The sequence below is a fragment of the Carcharodon carcharias genome, chromosome 32 (genome assembly GCF_017639515.1).
Source record: "Carcharodon carcharias isolate sCarCar2 chromosome 32, sCarCar2.pri, whole genome shotgun sequence".
Classification (NCBI taxonomy): Eukaryota; Metazoa; Chordata; class Chondrichthyes; order Lamniformes; family Lamnidae; genus Carcharodon; species Carcharodon carcharias.
The window spans coordinates 14,676,496-14,699,971 of NC_054498.1; the positions used below are offsets into that span (position 1 = coordinate 14,676,496).

A 23,476-nucleotide genomic window follows, 5' to 3' on the forward strand; every position below is an offset into this window, starting at 1 on the left:
TTCATTGCTTAATTTCCTACCTGTTAATGACCTCAAGAACAAGATCCTCCCTGAGATGTCCTCCTGGTATCCTCTAATCAGGACCGGAGTATATCGAATTGCATCATGCTGTCAAATATCTGCAGTATTTGAAACTTGCAGCTTGCTTGCTGGTCTAGGGACCAGAGCTCCCGGTGAATTAACAGATTCAAACTGAATAGCTTGGTTTCCTCCCAGAATCAAATTAAAATTGTTTCTAGAACTTTGGATGGGGTGCAAAACTCATAATCATCTTAAACCAGCAGCTATCGGGAAATATTTTAAGTGATCTGTCCAAATGCCTTCACCATTTAAAACAACTGAACACATTAGAAGCCACTTTTATCTTATTACAATGATATGTGAACATGAATACAATTTTAAAAGTGATTGTCTGCTTCCAGTGCAAAGATTAACCTAAAGTAAACAGTGGCTACAGTTAAAGTCCATCATTGGATCAAAAGCAGTTTTGTGTTTCCTGAGGTCATGAAAGGTGCAGAATAACTGCAACTCTTTCTGCATAAGATTAGGTTTATGACCGAAATTTTATTTATAATATTTGTGTATGTTATGATTTGTCCAGAATCGGGATTGGCGAGACAGTAAAAATCTGTACTGTAATCAATTGTAGAATTTTGTTTGGAAACTTCATTATACATGTGTTAACATAAATTTCTATGTGGATTTATCTGTAGAATTGCTGGATCTGTTTTAATGAAACCCCATTCCTCAGAGTTTCCAACTTTTCAATTCAATTTAATTTGGTGAGCATTGACATTTTTCTATACTTTCATTCAGTTCATTTAAAAATATTCTGTAAAGCAAGGATCAGATGACTGGTCCCCGGGGACTTGGCTGGTCACTGCAGCCCAATTAGATCAATTACCATTGACAGCTATTCTGCTTTCCATTTATCTAGGCAATTAATAATCCAATTTACAACTTCATTGTGGATCCCCTGGGTTTTCAATTTAGACAAGTCTGAAAGCCAAGATACACAATGTGCTGCATCTTCCCACTCATCAATTGCCTTTAAATACCTCCTCAGGGAATTCTGGTAGATTTGTTTGAGCCAGGCCTTCATAAACACATGGTGGTTTGAATTTATAGAGCTTTATTGCTGTTACATGTGTGAATTTCTGCTTTTAAAACACTTCAATGATATGAAACTAATATAAGCAATAGGAGCAAGAGTGGGCTATTTGTCCCCTGGATCCTGCACAATTGAATATATGATCATGGCTGATCTGATCGTGGCCTTAACTTTCCTGCCTGTTCCCCATAACCCTCAATCAAAAATCTGTCTAACTCAGCCTTGGATATATTGAATGACCCAGCCTCTACTGCTCTCTGGGGAAAAGAATTCCAAAATCTAACGACCCTTGAGAGAAAAAAAATTCTCATCTCCATCTTAAATGGGAGATCCCTTATCTTTAAACTGTGCCCCTCCCTGAAGGAAAACACCCTCCCAGCATCCACCCTGTCAAGTCCCCTCAGAATCATCTTGTATTTCAATAAGATCACCTCTCATTCTTCTAAACCCCAATGTGTATAGGCCTAACTTGGCCAACCTTTCCTCATAAGACGATCCCATCACCCCAGGATTCAGCCAAGTGAACCTTCTTTGAGCTGTTTCCAATACGTATATCCCTTCTTAAGTAAGAAATAATATGATAAGCTACTCCAGTGCTCCTAACTCTTAGCTTGTGCTTTTATGGGATGCGGGTGTCACTGATAAAGCCAGTATTTGTTACCTATCCCTAATCGCTCTTGAACAGAATGGCTTGGTTGGCCATTTTGAAGGGCATTTAAGAATCAGCCACATTGCTCTGGGTCTGGACTCATGTAGGCCGCAACAAGGATGGAAGATTTACTTTCCTGAAGGGCATAAGTGAACCAAATGTGTTTTTACAGCAATCAACTTTAGCTTCATGGTCAATATTACTGAGACTAGCTTTATATTCCAGATTTATTTTTTGAACTCATGCCCCAATAAGCACTTGTATAGGGGGAGGCGGTGACATAATGGTAATGTCACTGGACTAATAATCCAGAGGCCCAGGCTACTGCTGTATAATTACAAGTTGTAGCAGGTAACGAGACCATCATAGGCCTGAATTGGCAGGCTAGGGGCTGTCTTTTCACTGAGACTGAAATTGTTAACAGGCTCACCTTTTGCCTAAGGCCTTGGCAACAGCAGATTTTAAGGTAATTATATAATGAAGCATTGGGACAAAGTTAATGCTACCTAAATTAGGTCACTAATGTTGTTTAAGCTTCCTTCAAAGGTTGTTTTGACCAGAGCACTTGTCAGAAAGATGTCTGCTACTACTTGCATCTCTTCAACCCTGGGAGCTTTGTGCACCCTTAAAACTGAAGCTCATGGACATCAAGCTTTAAAATGCTTCTGTTGTCTATAAGTAATTTCAACAAATCTTCCTTTTCAGAGACACCTAGCTGGGATGCAAGACTCAGTAAGTTTAGAGGGTGAACTTTAAACCATTGTTTTCTACATTTTCTATTCGGATTGGAAAATTGCTCGTTCTCATCTTTTTAAAAAAAAGTTGGAAATTTACTTTTTCAAAGAGATTATACACACAGTCTCTGACATCTCATCCTTCAGAAGTCTAATGCAGATTTAACTATGTCTACACCACTGGATCTTTGTAACACCCAAATCACAATTAAGGATGCACGTAATTATTTTCTGTGGCAAGGCATCTATTCCCAGGCAATGACTTGGCAAATGTGTCCTGGGATATATTTGACTATACTATTAGCTAGCAGGTTAAGAATGAAGAAAACTCAATCTCTTTCTTGTTAAGAATTTATTTTATAAGGCAAATAATGCCCAGACTTTCATTAACCTTCATTAATTTATTTAATCTTAGTTTTTAAAGCTGAGGCATCCTTTGTAGCAAGATTTTAAGACAGCCCTTAAGATTAGATTATGACCTGCTATCTCTATGATAATATAGAAGCAGGAGTTGGCAATTTAGCCTGTTGGGCCGGCTCCACCATTCAATAAGATCATGGGTGATTTGCTCCCTGACTCTATTAACTGGTCATTGCTCTTTGTCCTTTGATGCCCTCATGTAACAAAAATCTATTGATCTGAAACTTGCAAATTTCAATTGGTTCACCATCCACAGCCTTTTGGCATTTGCATTCCATATTTCCTCTAGTCGTTGTGTGAAAGGGTGCTTTCTGATTTTATCACATTCTGATTTTAAGGGTTATAACCTTTTCTTCTGGATTTTCTCACCAAAGGAAACAGTTGCTCTTTATCTACCCTATCGAATCTAATTATTTTAAACACCTCAATTAGATCACCCCTCATCCTTCTAAACTCAAAGGAATACAAGCCAAGTTTATGCAATCCAACCTGATAAGTTACCCTTTAAGCCCTGGTATCATCTGTGAAACTATGCCGTACTCTTCTCAAGTGTAATTAAGGATGGGCAATAAATGCTGGCCTTGCCAGTGACACCTACATCCCATAAATACATTTTAAAAAAACTCCCCACACAAGCTCCATGGAGGAGCTGGACAATCAGAGGCTGGCAGCCCTGTTGAATAGCAGCGCCAGTCAGAGACTGTGACTGCTGCCAGTACCACACCCACCCATAGGCTAGTAACATTGCTGGATCCCAGGCCACAGGTAAGCGAGCGATAGTGGGAGGGTTGTCGGGTGGAGGACAGCAGCGAGGGTAGGGGATGGTTCTCAGCAGCTCCTCCTCCTCCCTCCAATGCTGGCTCCCTCGATCAGACATTGAGGGGTGACCCCAGAAGCCTGCAAGCAACTCTGCACAGGTTTGCTGTTCATGCTCCCTTCCTGGAGAGCCTCTGCCAGCCACTGGGTTAATGCCATGGCAGCAGAGTTGGTGGCCAGGTGGGAAAGCCATCCACGGGGCCTTCCCACCGAGGTTTTAATTGGGCCAGAGACAGGAAGGACCCATCCGCCACCCTTCCACCTGAAAAATCCCCCCTACCCACCGGCCAAACTCACCATGGAGGTGGGCATTGAATTCCGCCCCTTGTTTCTCCTGCCTTCCTTTTTGAAATGGTTGTTTAGCCGCACAAATGGAGCCTTTGATTGCAAGGCGACGTACTGGCCTTCTATTGTATACTTCTGCAGGTTTATCCATGAAGAGTTCCAACTAGTTTATTGCAGTCATTTAATTTCTCGCCCCTTCAAAGTTTGTCTTACTTAAATTTCAAATCATAGTGACTGTAGCTTCCCCATCTCAAACCTAAAACCAAATATAATCATATTCTGGTCACTTTACCCTGAGTCAGATTGTTAACCAGCTCTGGTTCATTACTCCTTACTAAATCCAGTATAGCTAAAGCTGCTTCAGGCTGGTGCTAAACTTGAAGTATAAATGTACCATTATTTAGCTGGATTGTCGTTCCACTAAATCTCTCCTCCAAGTCGCAAATTCCCACAAAAGCTCACGATTTGAGCGCACAATCTAGGCTGACACTTCAGTGCAGTACTGAGGGATTGTTACACAGTCAGAGACGTGTTTTGAAAGAGATGTTAGTGAGCTCCCATCTGCCTGTTGAGATTTATGGTTCCTGTTTTTCTCTCCCCTTCCCACTCCCATCTACACATATTTTTTGTTCAAAAGCCACACAGGGTTAACATTGGGTAAATCCTAGGTGCTGGATTTTTAGGTGGGAATTAGCCACATATATGTGGGGTCATTGTGCCTTCCTGCCAAGGTCTTAATCGGTCCAGAGAGAGGAAGGCCCCAACCACCAACCTCCCACCAGACTAAATCCCCCCACATATATGTTGTCTGTTCAGCCACTGCAATTTGAAAGTCCAATTGATGATTTTGGAACAGATTTTAGCCATCTCTAAACAAAAGCACCCTTGAGAAAATGTCTAATAAGCCTTAATAGAAGTACCTGAAAAATATTTAGATAACATATCTGCAGCTCTGTTGGTTACTTCCCCTTTATGAAGCCGCTTTATATCCTCATTTCCTTTTTATTTCTTGGGATATTTTCACTATCGTAAAGGTGCTATATAAATGCAAGTGGTTGCTGTACAATACAAGTGCAGTGATGGCTCAAACTCTTCCCACCTTAAACTTGCCAGTGCTACATCTGATCCGCAGCCCAATACGCATATACTGCTTTGGCTATTAAGCTGAGGCACATGGGCACATCATTGATAGCTCTAGTAAACTAACGTTGCCTTTGCTAATGGTTATTAATCCATTTTTCATGCTTGGAGCAGTGGTGCACACTGATTTAATGGTCCATTTGCACTCTGAACCAACATCGCACCTTTTGTTAGTCACATTTTTAAAATATTGAATTTTTTCAAAAAATTACCTTAAATGTGTATTTTGTCACAGGGGAATTTTTGCTTATTTGTTTAGACCAACAGAATTAATTCCAAACTTTGTTGTATTTTTCTTAAACCTACAGGATCAATTACCCACACATGGGCATTTTTGGTGGCTAAAGCTGTTTCCATTGGCACACTCAGATGCAAACCCAAGAGAATTTGGGAGTGAAAATATGCCCTATGTCAGGCACATCTTATTTAGTACCTGATTGTACTTCTGAAAGCGAGCACTTTCTGTTCCATTTTAGTTTGTAAAAACAATGACCTTGTGGCACAAAGCACTACCCCTAACTTGGCAAGAGCTACGTGTCTCCAACTATTTCTCTCTTGCACAAAAGGTTCGTTCTGTCAATGTGCCATTCAACCTATCTGCTTCAGTCTAGCAGCTGCTGCTTATACCACAAAACAGCACAAGAATAATCCACCCGACAACAAATGTTTTGAAATGAACCAATTACTTTGAGCCACCTCTTAACCATCTTCCTGTCGATGCTATTAAAAAGCAGCAGAATTTGTTAAGTTCTTTCAAAAACTCCTCTTTGAAAGTAAGAATTTGAAACTACTGCTCGAACAGTTTCTTTATATTTATATTCTTCCTTCCTCCACCTCAATTTTTACTTTCTATTATTTAATCCCAGTGCTTTAACATCTTTGACTGTGTGTATATATCTTTCATAGACATATTAATAGAGAAATAGAGGCTGCTAGTTGTTGTGGGGGTTGGATCATTTATATGCTGCTTTTCTGCACTTATTGCACAATTGATCAAGATGTTCTCTCTGGTTATAGCGATAACCAAAGTTTGTAGATTGCCAATTTAAAAGGGACACAGAATGTAACCATATCAGAACAACCTTAATGCATAAAATTAATTTATGCTTTATTTTAACAGCTATTTAACCCTTCCAGGAGATTTGGCAACTACGTTAATGGGCACTAGCAGGAACAATTGCATAGATGCAAAATTACCTAGAATTCACAGTATAGAAACAGGCCATTTGGTCCATTGATCTATGTTGGCGTTTATGCACCATATGAACCTCCTGCTCGATCCACATAATCTTCTCCCTAATATACTTTTCTAGCTTCCCCATAAGGTATTCATCTCACATACTCCATGTCATAGCAGGCTTCACATTCTGACCCCTCTCTGGCTAGCAAAGTTGTTTTGAATTCCCTATTGGGCTCATTAGTGACCATCTCGTATTTATGGCCCTGACAAAAATAAAGTGAGCAGCAAAAATAAAGTTGGATTAAATCCCGTATTTGAAGTTAGAATATAAGTGATAAGAACAGGAGTAGACCATTCAGCCCCTCGAGCCTGCCCCGCCATTCAATAAGATCACGGCTGATGATCTTGTGTTTCGATTTCCACATTCCCATCTAACCCTGATAATCTTTGATTCCCTTGCCTAACAAGAATCTGTCTATCTCTGCCTTAAAAGTATTCAATGATCCCGCCTCCATCACATTCTGAGCCAGAATTCCAAAGTCACGCAACCCTCTGAAAGAGAAAATGTCTCCTTATCTCTGACCTAAAAGGGCGACCTCTAATTTTAAAACAGTGCCCCCTAGTTCTGGGCTCACCCACAACAGGAAATATCCTTTCAACATCCACCTTGTCAAGCCTGTTCAGGATCTTGTATACTTAAATCAAATCACCCCTTGATAGTGGATCAGGTGAGGCCAAGTCCAGAATTCGAACTGTTCCACACAATTAAGTGAATCATCAGCTGACAGTCTCAGGTTTGGTCACTGTGAAGCAGAGGCTGAAACAGCCATATAGTCATTTGGTAGTACAGAACTGAGTATTGCCGGTAAAAGAGATATGCTGTCGAAGCTTTTCATCTTGCACTCAGGATAGCTTGCAAGAAATTACCAACTGTAAAGGGGGAGCAACAATTTATACTGCATGAGAAGAGAGTGCTGACTGTGTGGAAAGTGGACTCTGGTGGAGATGTTGCCATGGTGAATGCAGCATGGAGCTGTTAACTGCCCAGCTTTATTCAAATTCCAAATGGGCAGAGATAAAAACAAAAAAACTGCGGATGCTGGAAATCCAAAACAAAAACAGAATTACCTGGAAAAACTCAGCAGGTCTGGCAGCATCGGCGGAGAAGAAAAGAGTTGACGTTTCGAGTCCTCATGACCCTTCGACAGAACTTGAGCTCGAGTCCAAGAAAGAGTTGAAATATAAGCTGGTTTAAGGTGTGTGTGTGGGGGGCGGAGAGATAGAGGGACAGAGAGGTGGAGGGGGGGTGTGGTTGTAGGGACAAACAAGCAGTGATAGAAGCAGATCATCAAAAGATGTCAACGACAATAGTACAATAGAACACATAGATGTTAAAGTTAAAGTTGGTGATATTATCTAAACGAATGTGCTAATTAAGAATGGATGGTAGGGCACTCAAGGTATAGCTCTAGTGGGGTTTTTTTTATTTTTTTTATAATGGAAATAGGTGGGAAAAGGAAAATCTTTATAATTTATTGGAAAAAAAAGGAAGGGGGAAACAAAGGGGGTGGGGATGGGGGAGGGAGCTCATGACCTAAAGTTGTTGAATTCAATATTCAGTCTGGAAGGCTGTAAAGTCCCTAGTCGGAAGATCCTTTTCCCACCTATTTCCATTATAAAAAAAAAAACCCACTAGAGCTATACCTTGAGTGCCCTACCATCCATTCTTAATTAGCACATTCGTTTAGATAATATCACCAACTTTAACTTTAACACCTATGTGTTCTATTGTACTATTGTCGTTGACATCTTTTGATGATCTGCTTCTATCACTGCTTGTTTGTCCCTACAACCACACCCCCCCCCTCCACCTCTCTGTCTCTCTATCTCTCCGCCCCCCACACACACACCTTAAACCAGCTTATATTTCAACTCTTTCTTGGACTTGAACTCAAGTTCTGTTGAAGGGTCATGAGGACTCGAAACGTCAACTCTTCTTCTCCGCTGATGCTGCCAGACCTGCTGAGTTTTTCCAGGTAATTCTGTTTTTGTTCCAAATGGGCAGGCCTACTCTATTAAATACATTACCCTGAGGAATGAGCCAGGGAATGACTGCTCCCTAAGCTTTTTCTTAGTTGAAAAAGTTACAAAGTTGGGCATGTTTCTTCTGTCTGCAAAGGGCAGGGCAGTGTGTGTGAATATATGTGGCTTCTAGCATGTGTAAGCGAGCCACACTGCAAGCCTGGCTGACAGCTTTAAATTGGTTGTCAGTGTAATTCTTAGCGTAATCAGGATTGTTTAGCAGGCATTGTCCAATCCTGGAGTCACATCTAATGTCGAACACTATATTTTGAGTTTTGCAAGCACGGGCTGGTTGGGTACGGTCAGTACTTTGTCTGTTGTGAATAGCTGAAGGGGCATGCTGTTTGATACAATCCACCAATTGTTGGAACCTACAGTCTAAATATCTGGCATCACACTTCCATCATAAGTTCAGAAGTGGGGATGTTCACTGATGATTGCGCAATGTTCAGCACTATTTGTAACTCCTCAGAAGCAGTCCATGTTCAAATGCATCAAGACCTGGAAAATATCCAGGCTTGGGCTGACAAGTGGTAAGTAATATTTGCGCCACAGAAGTGTCAGACAATGACCAACAAGAGAGAATCTAACCATCCCCCCCTTGACGGTCAATGGCACTAATGGAGCTGCGAATGGTGCTGAACATTGTGCAGTCATCAGCAAACAACTCCACTTCTGACCTTATGATGGAAGGAAGGTCATTGATAGCACCTGAATCCCCCACTATCAACATCCTGGGGGTTACCATTGACCAGATACTGAACTAGACTAGCCATATAAATACAGTGGCTACAACAGCAAGCCAGAGGCTAGGAATCCTGCGATGAGAGCCCACCTCCTGACTCCCCAAAGACTGTCCACAATCTACAAGGCGCAAGTCAGGAGCGTAATGGAATACTTCCCACTTGACTGGATGAGTGCAGCTCTCACAGCACTCAAGAATCTTGACACCATCCAGGACAAAGCAGCCCACTTTATTGGCACCACATCCACAAACATTCACTCCCTTCACCACTGATGTACAGTAGCAGCAGTGTGTACCATCTACAAGATGCACTGCATGAACTCACCAAGGCTCCTGAGACAGCACCTTCCAAACCAATGGACCACTACCATCTAGAAAGACAAGGGCAGCAGATAGATGGAAACACTACCACCTAGAAGTTCCTCTCCAAGTCACTCACCATCCTGAGTTGGAAATATATCACTGTTCCTTCACTGTCACTGGGTCAAAATCCTGGAACTCCCTAACAGCGCTATAGGTGTACCTACACCACATGGACCGCAGTGGTCCAAGAAGTCAGCTCACCACTACCTTCTCAAAGGATGGGCAATGAATTCTGGTCCAGCCCACATCTCATGAATTAATAAAAAAAATAGAAAGGCAACCTTATGTTTTTATTGCACATTTCACAATCTCAGGATGGCCCAAAGTTTACAGAAGCACTTGCAAAATAGTAAGGGGATCTTTTATGTCAATCTTACCCTAATGCTTCCTAACACTGCAGCGCTCCCTCAGTATTTAGTAGTGAAGAATTGGACTCACCTGATAGGATTCATGTATATAGCTCCTATTTCCTATCAGTTGATGGCCTGGTACACTGAGACTGTCGGACCTCACTACCAGACTGTTCTTTGTGCCTTTCTCCATTAATGACTTGTTGAGTTTGGAGAATTGTAGCAGATTCAATGCCATTCTTGAAACATGGTAGCGAAACGGTTGGACTGGTAATCCAGAGGCCTGGACTGAAGTTTCAGAGATATGAGTTCAAATTCCCCTGTATCAGTTGGGGAATTTAAATTCAATTAATTCATAAATCTGGAATAAAATGCTAGCCTCATTAATCATGACTATGAAACTACCGGATTGTTATAAAAACCCATCTGGTTCATTAATGTCCTTCAGGGAAGGAAGTCTGCCGGCCTTACCCAGACTGACTGAAATGTGACTGCAGACCCACAACAATGTGGTTGACTCTAATTGCCCTTCAAAATGGTTCAGCACACGCTAAATTGTAAGTGACTCGCCACCACCTGCTCGAGGGAAATAGAACCATAGAAACGTTATGCTGCAGAAAGAGGCCATTCAGCCCATCATGTCTGCACTGGCCAAAACGAGAAAAAAGAAACCAGCTGCTCATTTTAATCCCACTGTCCAGCACCTGGCCTGTATCCTTGCACATGACAGCACTTCAGATGCAGATCCAGGTGCCTATTATGCAAGTTGAGTGTTTCAGCCTCAATCACCAACTTAGACAGTGAATTCCAGATGCCCACCACCCTCTGCGTGAATAAGTTTTTCCTCATGCCCCCTCTAATCCTTCTACCTATCACTTTAATCTATGCCTCCTGGTAATTGACCCCTCAACTAGGGGAAACAAGACTTTCCTGTCTACCCTATCTAGACCCCTCATAATTAGGGATGGGCAATAAACGTTGCTCTTACCAGTGACACTTACATCCTAAGAACGAATTAGAAAAAAACATCCTTTGGCTGCAAGACCATTCTATTAATATAAATGCGTTATTTAGTTTGTGCCTGTACAGTGCATGCGTAAGTAGAAGTGATTGTTCCCAAAGACTGTGTAGTGTAAATCATCTTTCTTTTGCAGATCTTTAAGTGGTTAAAATGGTTCTGTTATTGCGAGCAAGTAACAGTTCAATGTGTTTTTAATGTCCCTTTTTCAGGGCCCTTCTCGAATCTCCACACATTATTCTGCAGCCTGGAAGGAAAGAAACTGGCTGGAAAAGCTCCTGTCAGTGGTATTCTGTAACAAACTGCCAGAAACAGTCTTGAACTGCTCGCTCTCCTTGCTTCTTTGCTCGTGGGCAAGACTAAAATGTCGGAGCTTCTTAAGTGAAAAATGTGGCTGGAGCTTTTGGTTATCTTTTATGAACTGCTGTTGCTGGTGGGTAATGAAACGGGATCAACAAGTAAGGCTAAACCATCAATAATAATGTTTGTTTGTAATAATAGAGGCACACTTTTCTCCATGCCCTTTGACAATGATGATGAGTGAGTGAGGTGGAACAGGGCTGCCAAATGATTGATCTAATTCAATGCTCATTAATTCAGGTCTTGTATTAGAAACTCTGCTGGAGCTTTTGGATAACTCTCCAGTCCAGTGAAAAGTGTAGGTATCTGATATCCACTTTAGAGAAGATTCCATTAATGAGGGCAACAATGTCAAGTATATCATGGAAAATAAATCATTGCTCAACTGCTTTCTGTTTTCTGGGAGGAATTTCTCTGCAAATAAGTTTTGGAAATATGAATACTATCCTGCTCAACATTGAGTAGTCCAAACACCCTGAACTATTCTTTCAGCATCCCAAATAAACATGCTGGTTCTTGCATATTTTTGATTGTAGTTGTCGGTGGGTTAGGCACAGATGCCATCGGTCAGGGTTGTAATTGGTAAACAGAATCTTTTCCCACATGCTTTCTCCTTGAACAGGTTAGGAATTCCATGGTGAGTAACTCACCCCCTGACTCCCCAATCACCATGTCCACCATGTACAAGTCACAAGTGTGTTGGAATACACTCTACTTGCCACGATTAGTGCAGCTCTAAAAACACTCAAGAAACTCAACACCACTCAGGACAAGGCAGCTTTCCTAGATCAACATCCCATCCACCACCTTAAACATTCAATCCCTCCACCACTGACACATAGTGGCAGTAGTGTGTACCATCTACAAGATGCACTGCAGCAACTCACCTGCTACCATCAACACCTCGAAGGACAAGGGCAGCAGTCACATGGGGACACAACCTGTTGCATGTTCCCCTCCAAGCCACACACCATCCTGACTTGAAAATATATTGTCGTTCCTTTACTGTCGCTGGGTCAAAATCCTGAACTCTCTCCCTAACAGCACTGTGGATGTACCTACACCACATGGACTGCAGCAGTTCAAGAAGTCAGCAATTCTCAAGGGATGGACCACAAATGCTGACCTTCTCAGTGACATCCACGTTCATTAAAACATTTCTAAAAAACAAAGCTGTGGCATGCAGTATTGACTCAGTATCACAGTATCTTTACAATGCAGGAGACCATTCGCCCCCATCAAGTCTGCACTGGCTCTCTGAAAGGGCATTCTGCCTAGTCCCACTCTCCTGCCTTATCACCGTAACCTTGCACATTCTCTCATTTCAGGTAGCAATCCAATTCCCTTTTGAATACCTCGATCGAACCTGCCTCCACCACCCTCTCAGGAAGTTTCTTCCAGACTCCAACCACCCCCTGGGTGACCTCTGCCAGACTCCTGGGTTGGGCATTGATTTTATGACAGTTTCAGGTGCCAAATTGTATACCATTTACACATTTGCAGAGCAAAACCTTTCCCTGTTCAGTGTTTTATGACATTGCACACCAGTGTCTGGATAGCTGCCTGCATGTTCTGTATCTTGAAGAAGCCACCAACAGAACCGAGAATATCTCTCTTGCTGCTACTGTTGATGGTGACGATCGTACTGGGCTATTAAGACATGGAAGATTGGACTTTGAAAGCAGAACATCTGCATGAGCTACAATCTAACAAGCCACCCATAGAATATTCTTTACTGTTCCAGATTAGTAGGGAAGACACTTGATAGGATTAGGGTGAGCTAGATAGCACAGCAGTAAATGCTGATCAACTTGCTTTGCACCTATCCTCTGTTTTCTTTCAAGACTCTTTGATTATCTATTTATCTTGGATGGATGGTTTGAATTTGTGTAGGTGTAGCAAAGCAGAGATAAAAATCAATGATATTGTCACTGTGAACCTAATGCAGCATGAAAGAAACATTTGCATTTATATAGCACTATAAATTCCATTCTGTTCCATTTGTGCTTTGTTCAAAGGCAGGTCCTTGCCTCATTGTCTGCTGACACTTCACCCTGAGCCACTTTCTTGGCAGTTTTAGTCGGCAGTGGTTTGTCGTTGCTTTCCACTTTCGGCAGGGCAAGGGGACTCGTGCCAAACCTACCTCAGCCAGAATGAGAATTGGACCTGCTGCTGTTGGTATTATTCTCAACTGTATGCTAAGCAAATGAGCAAGCCACCACCACCCCCCCCCCCACCCCCCATTGACTGTTTTGTGGGGAAACACAACACCCACTTTGACTAGTGGGTCAAAGACCACACAATCTGCAGTGAGTTGTATGACCAAGTCAACATGCTTCTTTGACTGAGGGAGAAGTGTTGGCCTGGACAATTCTGCCATGGGATCCTTCACCTTCCCTATAGCACCTGGTGTGGCCATTGTATATATTTAAGGTGGAAGTAGATAGATTCTTGTTAGGCAAGGTTATCGGGGGTGGATGGGAATGTGGAATTTGAAACACAAACAGATCAGCCATGATCTTATTAAATAGTGGAGCAGGCTTGAGGGGCTGAATGGCCTACTTCTGCTCCTATTTCGTATGTTCATATGTTCGTATGGTGTGGCGCCATGAAATGTTTGCTTATATAACATGGCATTGGGCTAATAATGACAGGCAGTGATGGAATAATAGAACAACGATTCAGATCAGTCATGATCTTATTGAATGGCAGAACAGACTCGGGAGGCTCAATTGGCTATTTCTGTGTTCTTAATTTAATATGTCCTTTATTTGGCTGTTAATACAGAATAATTTTGACTTGAAATAAAATGCAAATTATTTGAGCAAATATAATTAAACAGGTACAAGAATCTTATCTGGGAGAAGATGGCTAAAGGGATTTTTCTAAGACTTTTAATTATTGTCCCTTGTGGCTAGTTTTGCATGACTAATGTAATAAGCAGAGCTCCCATGCTGTGGAGAATGTTTACTTATTAAAATCAAATGATGCATTCAGTCCTCAATGCTAGTAATGTAGTGGAACCATACTAATTTAATTAAAGCCACTCTTGTTCTTTGGATTAAGATAATAGCTTTTAGCTAAAGGATAACGTACATCTCATGAGAGACTATTAATGCACTTCTATCATCTTTGACTGTGCGTAAGTGATTGTATTCATAAAATAGTGAAACAATGTACAGGCCCAATGGTGCTGCCCTTATGTGGCAGTTGTTTCCATTTACAATACTGGCCACACATTATGGGGAGGCGATGGCATAGTGGTATTGTCACTGGACTCATAATCCAGAGAGCCAGGGTAATGGTCTGGGGACATGGATTCCATTCCTGTCCATAGCAGATGGTGGAATTTGAATTCAATAAAAATCTGGAATTTAAAACAAAATGTCTAATGGTTACCATGAAACCATTGATGATTGTTGTAAAAACCTATCTGGCTCACTAATGTCCTTTAGGGAAGGAAATCTGTCCTTACCTGGTCTGCCTAGATGTAACTCCAGAGTTGACTTTTAAAATGCCCTCTGAACAAGGGCTCAATTAGGGGATAGGTAATAAATGCTGGCCTGATGCCCATATCCCGTGAACAAATTTTTAAAAAAGCATTTCATGTGAAATAAAGTGTGTTGGGAGGTCCTGAGGACATGAAAGCTGGTACGTAAATGCAAGTTTCATTCCATTTGATTTGTTTTCTGATAGTGTCCTGTAAAGGTACAATTCAGGTTTAGTTGCAGCTTCAAAGTCAACCTTATTGTATCTTGCCCAAGTGGTTGCTGCGTGGCAAGCTAGACTGAGTTTTAGAAGGACATGCCTGTTATCACAGCTAATTCTATTCTTCATCTTCTAGTTGAGGGCCAGTGTATAACAAGCCAGAACAGGACTATCAAGACTTGTCTGGCCATCCCATTGTATTGTCCATTTGTGATGCAAAGCACTGGGCCATCCAATGGGCTGAAGTTAAAATCATGGTGCAAGAAAGAAGTTACATTTATATAGTACCTTTCATGACCTCAGGGTTTCAGCCAATGAAGCATTTTTGAAGTGTAGTCACTGTTGTAATCTAAGAAACTCAGCAGCCAACTTGCGCACAGCAAGCTCCCACAAGCAGCAATGTGATAATGACCAGGTAAGCTGGTTTAGTGATATTAGTTGAGGGATGCAATCATAATATGGTCAAACGGGCTGAATATTAAACTGCAAATCCTTCCAATATGCCCATGACGGGCGGTAAGAGTCTCCTGGTCAGCCAGAATCATGTGGTATCTGCAGTGCAACAGTCTTGCCATGTTAAAAGGCTTCATGCACAGGTTCTTGCTGCGGGCTCTATTCTGTGGCAAGTATCCTCCTCGCTACGAGGGAGTACCAGAGAGAGAGGGGGGAGAGAGAGAGACAGAGAGAGAGAGAGAGAGAGAGAGAGAGAGCTTGAGGGATGAATATTGGTCAGGAAACTGGGAGAACTGCCCTGCTCTTCTTCAAATAATGGCCAAGGGATCTGAGAAGGAAGACAGGGCCTCAGTTCAATGACATATCCAAAAGATGGAACCTCTGACAGTAAACACACTGCCCTGGGATATTCATCCTAAATTGCATGCTCTGCTATTGAGTGGGACTTGAACCCATGAATATGGTGGCATAATTGAACCATGACCAACACTTTGGGATAAAAAGGGAAAGAGATTTTCTCTGAATCCACTGCATTCTACACCTACCCTCGGGTGCTTAGTGTCCACATTGAGAAAATGTTCAATCTGCTAATGTTACCGTTCCTTACTGTAATGAGCACGCTAGATAATCCGTTGTGCTAAAAGCAAATTTTTAAGAATAACTTTTTTTTGGTGAATTTAACAAAACCAGCACTTTGGTGAAAGAAGACAATTGGAACTCGGTCTGCGGTGAATTTTGGAACGTGAAGCTGATTTCATAAGTGACATTTAAAAAGATGATAATCACAATGTGGGAGATACAGAGCAGAGACCTTTTTTTAATTCTTTTTTTTTCGGGCTCTCTGAGGGATATAATTATACATAATGACCAAATGGTGAGGTTGATTTCGCTGAAAAATTACAGACAATTATTTCTTGTAGAACAGAAGAACAGATTTAATAAAAAATGGAACTGGGAATTCCAAAGTGAGCAGATTATATGCTTAATAGCCTGAACTAAACACTCACTCAGTGTAATTAAACTGGAGAGTTTTTTTTTAGTAAGGGTATTTGGGAACAAATAGTAAATTATACCTCTCAATGTGGATGAATTTGTATGGAAATTATAGTAGTTAACACAGAAAATTATTAAATAGGTTCCCACCAACTCCCACACTTGGTTTCTGCTCAAATAAAAAACAGCTGTCAGTCTTTCAATAGAATTAACAAGGGACTCTAATGAACAGTTTCGGGAAGAGTGAGTTCAGCAAGGTGGTACAGCAGCTAAAGGATTTATAATGATAGCTTTTTCGATGTTACTGTTGAACAAGGACCTATTTTGTTTTAGGCCAGTCTTGATAGTTTGTAAAATATTACCATAGAATATGGCTTTAGATTTACGCCAATGTTTTTTGCCAGAGTGAAAAAGAAGATTTGCGTTTATATAGTGCCTTCAGGACACCCCCGAGTCTTTTACAGCCAAACAAATATTTTTGAAAGTATAGTCATTGCTGTAATGTAAGGAAAGCAGCCGTCAATATACACAAAGCTGTCTGATAATGACCAAATCGTCTTTGCGTTTGGTTGAAGCAGTTCCAAGACATCTTTGATTCAGGAGAAGTGTTTTTTTTTGTTGAAGCCAAGGAGACTGAGGGAAGATTTGTTAGAGGTGTTCACTATTGTGATAGGTTTAGATAAAGAGGACAAAGAAAAAGCTGTTCCCTTGAGCTGATGGTATGAGAACTACTGGGGACACAGATTTAAGGTTTTGGGCAAGAGATACAAGGGGGTCTGTGAGAAAGAAACTTGGTATGCAGTGAGTGGTAGTGACCTGGAAATTGATATCTATGAAGGTGGTGAGAATGGGGACAATCAATGATTTTAAAAGGAAACCAGATAGACATTTGACCAAGGGAAAGAGTGGGGGAATGGAACAGACTGTATTGCTTTATACAGAGCCAGCATGGTTTTTATAGACCAAATAGCCTCCTTCTGTGCCATAGGGGCTTACTGGGTCTATGACAAACTTGGCACCCGACCACTGGAGCGAGATCAGTGACCTGTATCCTGCGCGCACAATACTGTGATACATCTCCAATGGATTGTCTGATATTGCTCAGACTGTGTATCAAGTGCAGGTAGATTCCAGCTTGGTATAGACCTGTACTTTGAAAGCAGCCAGACAATTTACTGGCATTTCTATAAATCTACTTTTGACTGTTTCTTAACGTTTAGTGCTAAAGCTCACTCCAGCATGCTCTCTCCTAGCCTCATGTGAAGAAACTAGAGAAGCTGGGATTGTTCCCTGTAGACTAGAGAAGGTTCAGGGGTCACGTTCAAATTATGAGGGCTTTTGAGAGAATAGATAGGGCAAAATTCATAAACTGATTGAAACATGTAAGATCCTGAGGGGATTTGTTAGGGTAGATATTGGAAGGAAGTTTTCTTGTAGGAGGGTCTAGAACCAGGAGACAAGGTTTAAGAATAAGAGGTCTACCATTTAAGATGGAAATGAGAATTTTTTTCTCTCAAAGGGTCGCTAGTATGTGGAATTCTTTTCCCTTGAAAGCAGTGAAGGCCGGGCATTGAATTTATTCATTCAAGGCAGGGTTAGTCAGATTTTTGATCCACAAGGGAGTTAAGGGTTATGGGGCAGTGGGGTGCAGATGGCAAAGTAGAGTTGAGACTACAACCAGATCAGCCATGGTCTTATTGAATGGCGGAGCAGGCTCGAAGTGCTGAATGGCCTACTCCTTCTCCTAGGCATATGCTCCTAAATTCTTTCCACTGTCAGGAAGGCTTGGTAACCAGAGGTTACAGGCTTATGGTAATTAGCAAAAGAAGCCGAGGAAGCTTTTTTTCACACGGCACGTTGTTATGGACTGGGATGGGTTACTCGAGCAGGTGGTGGAAGCAGATTCAATGGTAACTCTCAATAGGGAACTAGATATTTACTTGAATAGGAACAATTTGCAGGGCTATGGGCAAAGAGTAGAGAAGTGGGAATAATTAGATAGCCCTTTCAAAGAGCCAGCACAAGAATGATGAACGAATGACCTGATTCTGTTCCATATGATTCTATGATGACACAATAAGGAAGGGTTCTGTGGGACTTGTGTTACAGTCAATTAAACAGACAGCCAAAGCCTCAGTGTAACAGTTCATCCAAAAGACAGCACTTCCAACCATGGAGCACTCCCTCATTGCTTCATTGAAGTGCCAGCCTACGTTAAGTGATGGAAACTCTAAGTAGGACTTCACCCCTACAGCAGTAAGAGAGCTACAGCTGAGGAAAGCTGACAGCAGCAGATGGTTGGCAAATAAAATGCAGGAGACCAGTAGAAACCGCAAGGCAAGACAGAAAGAGATTGGACAGCATCCTAATCCAGATAAAATGGTCACGTCAGAAAACAGCTATTCGCTTCCGTAATAACGGACTACTTCAATAAAGTCCAATATTCCCTGAGGTCTAAAAAAAAGTTGTTAAGCCAACAGCTTCATGTGTCTTCAAGAAATTAACCCACTCTTCCCACAGTGGTTGGTCCATTAGTTTTTCTGTGACAAGAGAAGGCAGCAAAACTCAGTTTTGCACAAAGGAATCTGATTTTATTTTTGCCAAAGAGCTCTTGGGGAAATGTTATGTGAGGACTGAGAAATAACACAGATTAAAAACTTGAAAGGGATTTAGCTTTTAAATGATTCACTCAGAGCCATTAGTTCAAGTAATTAAACACACTATTTACTTACACCATTAGCTGTTGCTCCTCTCACGTATCTAATGTTGGTCTCTGGATGAGAAGAGCTGGAAAACGAGATGATGACATGAAGCATTGGTAGGTAGAAGCCAAATATCTAAGTCTTAAACAACATGATCAGCTTGGAAGAAGCCAGATTGTTATGTTGTCACTTTTTGTGATATGGCAAGTTCGAGGGAGCAGTTAGATATATTGAATAATTCACAACTGTAGTTCATAATTATTATGTCTGAAATTTAGGTACATACACTCGAGAAGCAGGAGTAGGCCATTCAGCCCCTCGAGCCTGCTGTGCCATTTAATAAGATCATGGCTGATCTGACAGTAACCTGAAATCTGCATCCCAACTACCCCCGATAATCTATCACCTGCTTGCTTACCAAGAATCTATCCACCTCTGCCTTAAAAATATTCAAAGACTTTGCTTCCAGCACCTTTTCAGGAAGAGAGTTCCAAAGACTCATGATCCTTTGAATGAAAAAAATTCACCTCATCTCTGTTTTAAATGGGCGCCCCTTTTATTTTTAAAACATGACCCTTAGTTCTCGATTCTTCCACAAGAGGAAATATCCTCTCCACATCCACCCTGTCAAGACCCCTGAGGATCTTTTATGTTTCGGTCAAGTCGCCTCTCACTCTTCTAAACTCCAGCAGATACAGGCCTAGTCTCTCCAACATTTCCCCATAAGTCAACCCACCCATTTCAGCTATTAGTCTGGTAAACTTCTCTGAACTGCTGCCGAGAAGGTCATTATTTGTGTTGAATATGAGCTTTTCTTCATTTACAAACGAAATAGTCTACAGTTGTCTTTGGTTGTTCTGCCTGATTCCCATTGTAACATTGGTGGGAAACAAGCCAAAAGGCAAAGACTTGGATATACTGTGTCCTGGCAGATTTGAAAGCCACATTTGACCTTGTAAGGAACAAAGCTTCATTCTGCTACTTGCAAGCCCAACCATGACAAAAGTTGAGGGCACTCCCTACTGCCCAGGCTCATATAGATGTGCTATTGCTCAGTTGGTAGCACATTCATCCTTCAGCCAGAAGGTTGTGGGTTCAAAATCCACTCCTAGACGTTTGAGTGCAAATTTCTAGTCTGATACTCCAGTGCAGTAATGAGTAAATGTTGGAAGTTCTGTCTTTCTGATTAGATGTGAAACCTTGGCTCCTTCTGCTGTCTCAGATGGGCACAAAAGAACCCGTGGCACTATTTTGAAGAAGAGCAGGGGAGTTCTTCCCAGTGTCTTGGTCAATATTTATCCCTCAATCAACATCATGAAAAACAGGTTGTTTGTTCATTATCACATTGCTGTTTGTGGGAGCTTGCTGTGCACAAATTGACTGTCACATTTCCAACATTACAACAGTGACTACACTTCAAAAGTTCTCCATTGGCTATAAAACGCTTTGAGACGCCCTTTTTTTAAATTTTCAATCATGGGACGTGGGCATCGCTGACAAGACTCATCCCTAATTACCCTTGAACTGAGTGGCTTGCTATGCAATTGAAGAGGGCAGTTAAGAGTCAACCACATTGCTGTGGGTCTGGAGTCACATGTAGGCCAGACCAGGTAAGGACGGCAGATATTATTTTAGCTTATGATGATCTTATTGAAACATATACGATCCTGAGGGGTCTTGACAGGGTGGTTATTGAAAGGATGTTTCCCCTTGTGGGAGAGACTAGAACTAGGGGACAGTTTAAAAAAAAAGGGCTCTCCCATTTAAGATGGAGAAATTTTTCCTCTCAGAGGATTGTGAATCTTTGGAACTCTCTTCTCCGGAGAACGGTAGAGGCAGGGTCAATGAATATATTTAAGGTAGTGGTCGATAGATTTTTGACCAACAAGGGAGTCAAAGGTTAACAGGGATGGGCAGAATTTGGAGTCCAGGGCACCATCAGGTCAGCCACAATCTTATTGAATGGCAAAAGAGGCATTTGGCCTACTCCTCCTAATTTGTATTTCCTTCCTAAAGGGGATTTGTAAACCAGATAAGTTTTTGCAACAATCAACAACAGCTTCAGCTGAGACTATCTTGTAACCTCAGATTTATTAAGTGAATTTAAATTCCACCAGCTGCCTTGGGATTTGAACCTATGCCCCCAGAGAATTAGTTGGGGCCCCTGGATTACTAGTCCAGTGACATTACCACTTTGCCACCATCTCTCTGTCCTGAGCCTATGAAAGGCATGATATGGATTCAAGTCTTTCTATTTTTTCCTTAAGACAGGAGGCAAATATGATGACAAAACAAAAACAGAATTACCTGGAAAAACTCAGCAGGTCTGGCAGCATCGGCGGAGAAGAACAAAGTTGACGTTTTGAGTCCTCATGACCCTTCAACAGAACTGAGTAAAAATAGGAGAGGGGTGAAAAAAAGCTGGTTTAAGGTGGGGGGGATGGGGGGAGAAGTGGCGAGGGGGTGGTTGTAGGGACAAGCAAGCAGTGATAGGAGCAGATAATCAAAAGATGTCACAGACAAAAGAACAAAAGAACACAGAGGTGTTGAAGTTGGTGATATTATCTAAAAGAATGTGCTAATTAAGAATGGATGGCAGGACACTCAAGGTGCAGCTCTAGTGAGGGTTGGAAAAATCAAAAGGGAGGGGGAAGAAACGGAAAGGGGGTGGGGATGGGGGAGGGAGTTCAAGATCTAAAGTTGTTGAATTCAATATTCATTCCGGAAGGCTGTAAAATGCCTAGTCGGAAGATGAGGTGCTGTTCCTCCAGTTTGCGTTGAGCTTCACTGGAACAATGCAGCAAGCCAAGAACAGACGTATGGGCAAGAGAGCAGGGTGGAGTGTTAAAATGGCAAGCGACAGGGAGGTTTGGGTCATTCTTGCGGACAGACCGAAGGTGTTCTGCAAAGCAGTCGCCCAGTTTGCGTTTGATCTCTCCAATGTAGAGGAGACCGAATTGGGAGCAACTAATGCAGTAGACTAAGTTGAGGGAAATGCAAGTGAAATGCTGCTTCACTTGAAAGGAGTGTTTGGGCCCTTGGACGGTGAGGAGAGAGGAAGTGAAGGGGCAGGTGTTGCATCTTTTGTGTGTGCATGGGGAGGTGCCGTAGGTGGGGGTTGAGGAGTAGGGGGTGATGGAGAAGTGGACCAGGGTGTCCCGGAGGGAATGATCCCTACAGAATGCCGCCGGGGCGGTGGGGGTGGTGGGGGGGGGGGGCGGGGGGGGGGGGCTGGTGGGGGGTGGGGGGTGAAGGGAAGATGTGTTTGGTGGTGGCATCATGCTGGAGTTGGCGGAGGATGATCCTTTGAATGCAGCGGCTGGTGGGGTGATAAGTGAGGACAAGGGGGACCCTATCATGTTTCTGGGAGGGAGGAGAAGGCGTGAGGGCAGATGCGCGGGAGATGGGCCGGACATGGTTGAGGGCCCTGTCAATGACCGTGGGTGGAAAACCTCGGTTAAGGAAGAAGGAAGACATGTCAGAGGAACTGTTTTTGAAGGTAGCATCATCAGAACAGATGCGACGGAGGCGAAGGAACTAAGAGAATGGGATGGAGTCCTTACAGGAAGCGGGGTGTGAGGAGCTGTAATCGAGGTAGCTGTGGGAGCCGGTAGGCTTGTAAAGGATATTGGTGGACAGTCTATCACCAGAAATTGAGACAGAGAGGTCAAGGAAGGGAAGGGAAGTGTCAGAGATGGACCAGGTGAAAATGATGGAGTCATGGAAATTGGAAGCAAAATTAATCAATTTTTCTAGGTCCCGACGAGAGCATGAAGCAGCACCGAAGTAATCATCGATGTACCGGAGAAAGATTTGTGGGACGGGGCCGGAGTAGGACTGGAACACGGAATGTTCCACATACCCCTTAAAGAGACAGGCATAGCTGAGGCCCATGCGGGTACCCATAGCCACACCTTTTATTTGGTGGAAGTGAGAGGAGTTGAAGGAGAAATTGTTCAGTGTGAGAACAAGTTCAGCCAGACGGAGGAGAGTAGTGGTGAATGGGGATTGTTCGGGCCTCTGTTCAAGGAAGAATCTAAGGGCCCTCAGACCATCCTGGTGGGGGATGGAGGTGTAGAGGGATTGGACGTCCATGGTGAAGAGGAGGCGGTTGGTGCCAGGGAACTGGAAATTGTTGATGTGACGAACAGAGGCCTGAACAATCCCCACCACCACTACTCTCCTCCGTCTGGCTGAACTTGTTTAGGACCCGGGGCTACTTCACATCATGTGGTATTAGCAACAATAGCACATTGACATATAATAAACTTGCATTACCATAGCGCCTATCACATCCTTAGGACCGCTCTAAGTGCTTTACAGCCAAATAAGTACTTTTGAGGTGTAGTCACTGTTATAATTTAAGA

General features: G+C 42.4%; 1 protein-coding gene across 6 annotated transcripts in view; it reads left to right on the forward strand.

The window, feature by feature from the left end:
• The window catches only part of LOC121272032 (secretory carrier-associated membrane protein 5), a 78,239-nt gene extending 66,115 nt beyond the window's left edge, over window positions 1–12,124 (forward strand). For 2 of the 6 annotated variants that reach the window (XM_041178408.1, XM_041178409.1), the window contains exon 8: window positions 11,106–12,123. In XM_041178408.1, the coding sequence (XP_041034342.1) occupies window positions 11,106–11,372 (267 nt within the window). In that variant the 3' untranslated portion in view covers window positions 11,373–12,123. Of the gene's footprint in view, window positions 1–713; window positions 783–2,465; window positions 2,493–11,105 lie in introns of all 6 variants that reach the window. The other 4 variants (XR_005941836.1, XR_005941837.1, XR_005941835.1 and 1 more) reach the window with 4 other exon arrangements.
• Window positions 12,125–23,476: the final 11,352 nt, after the last annotated feature.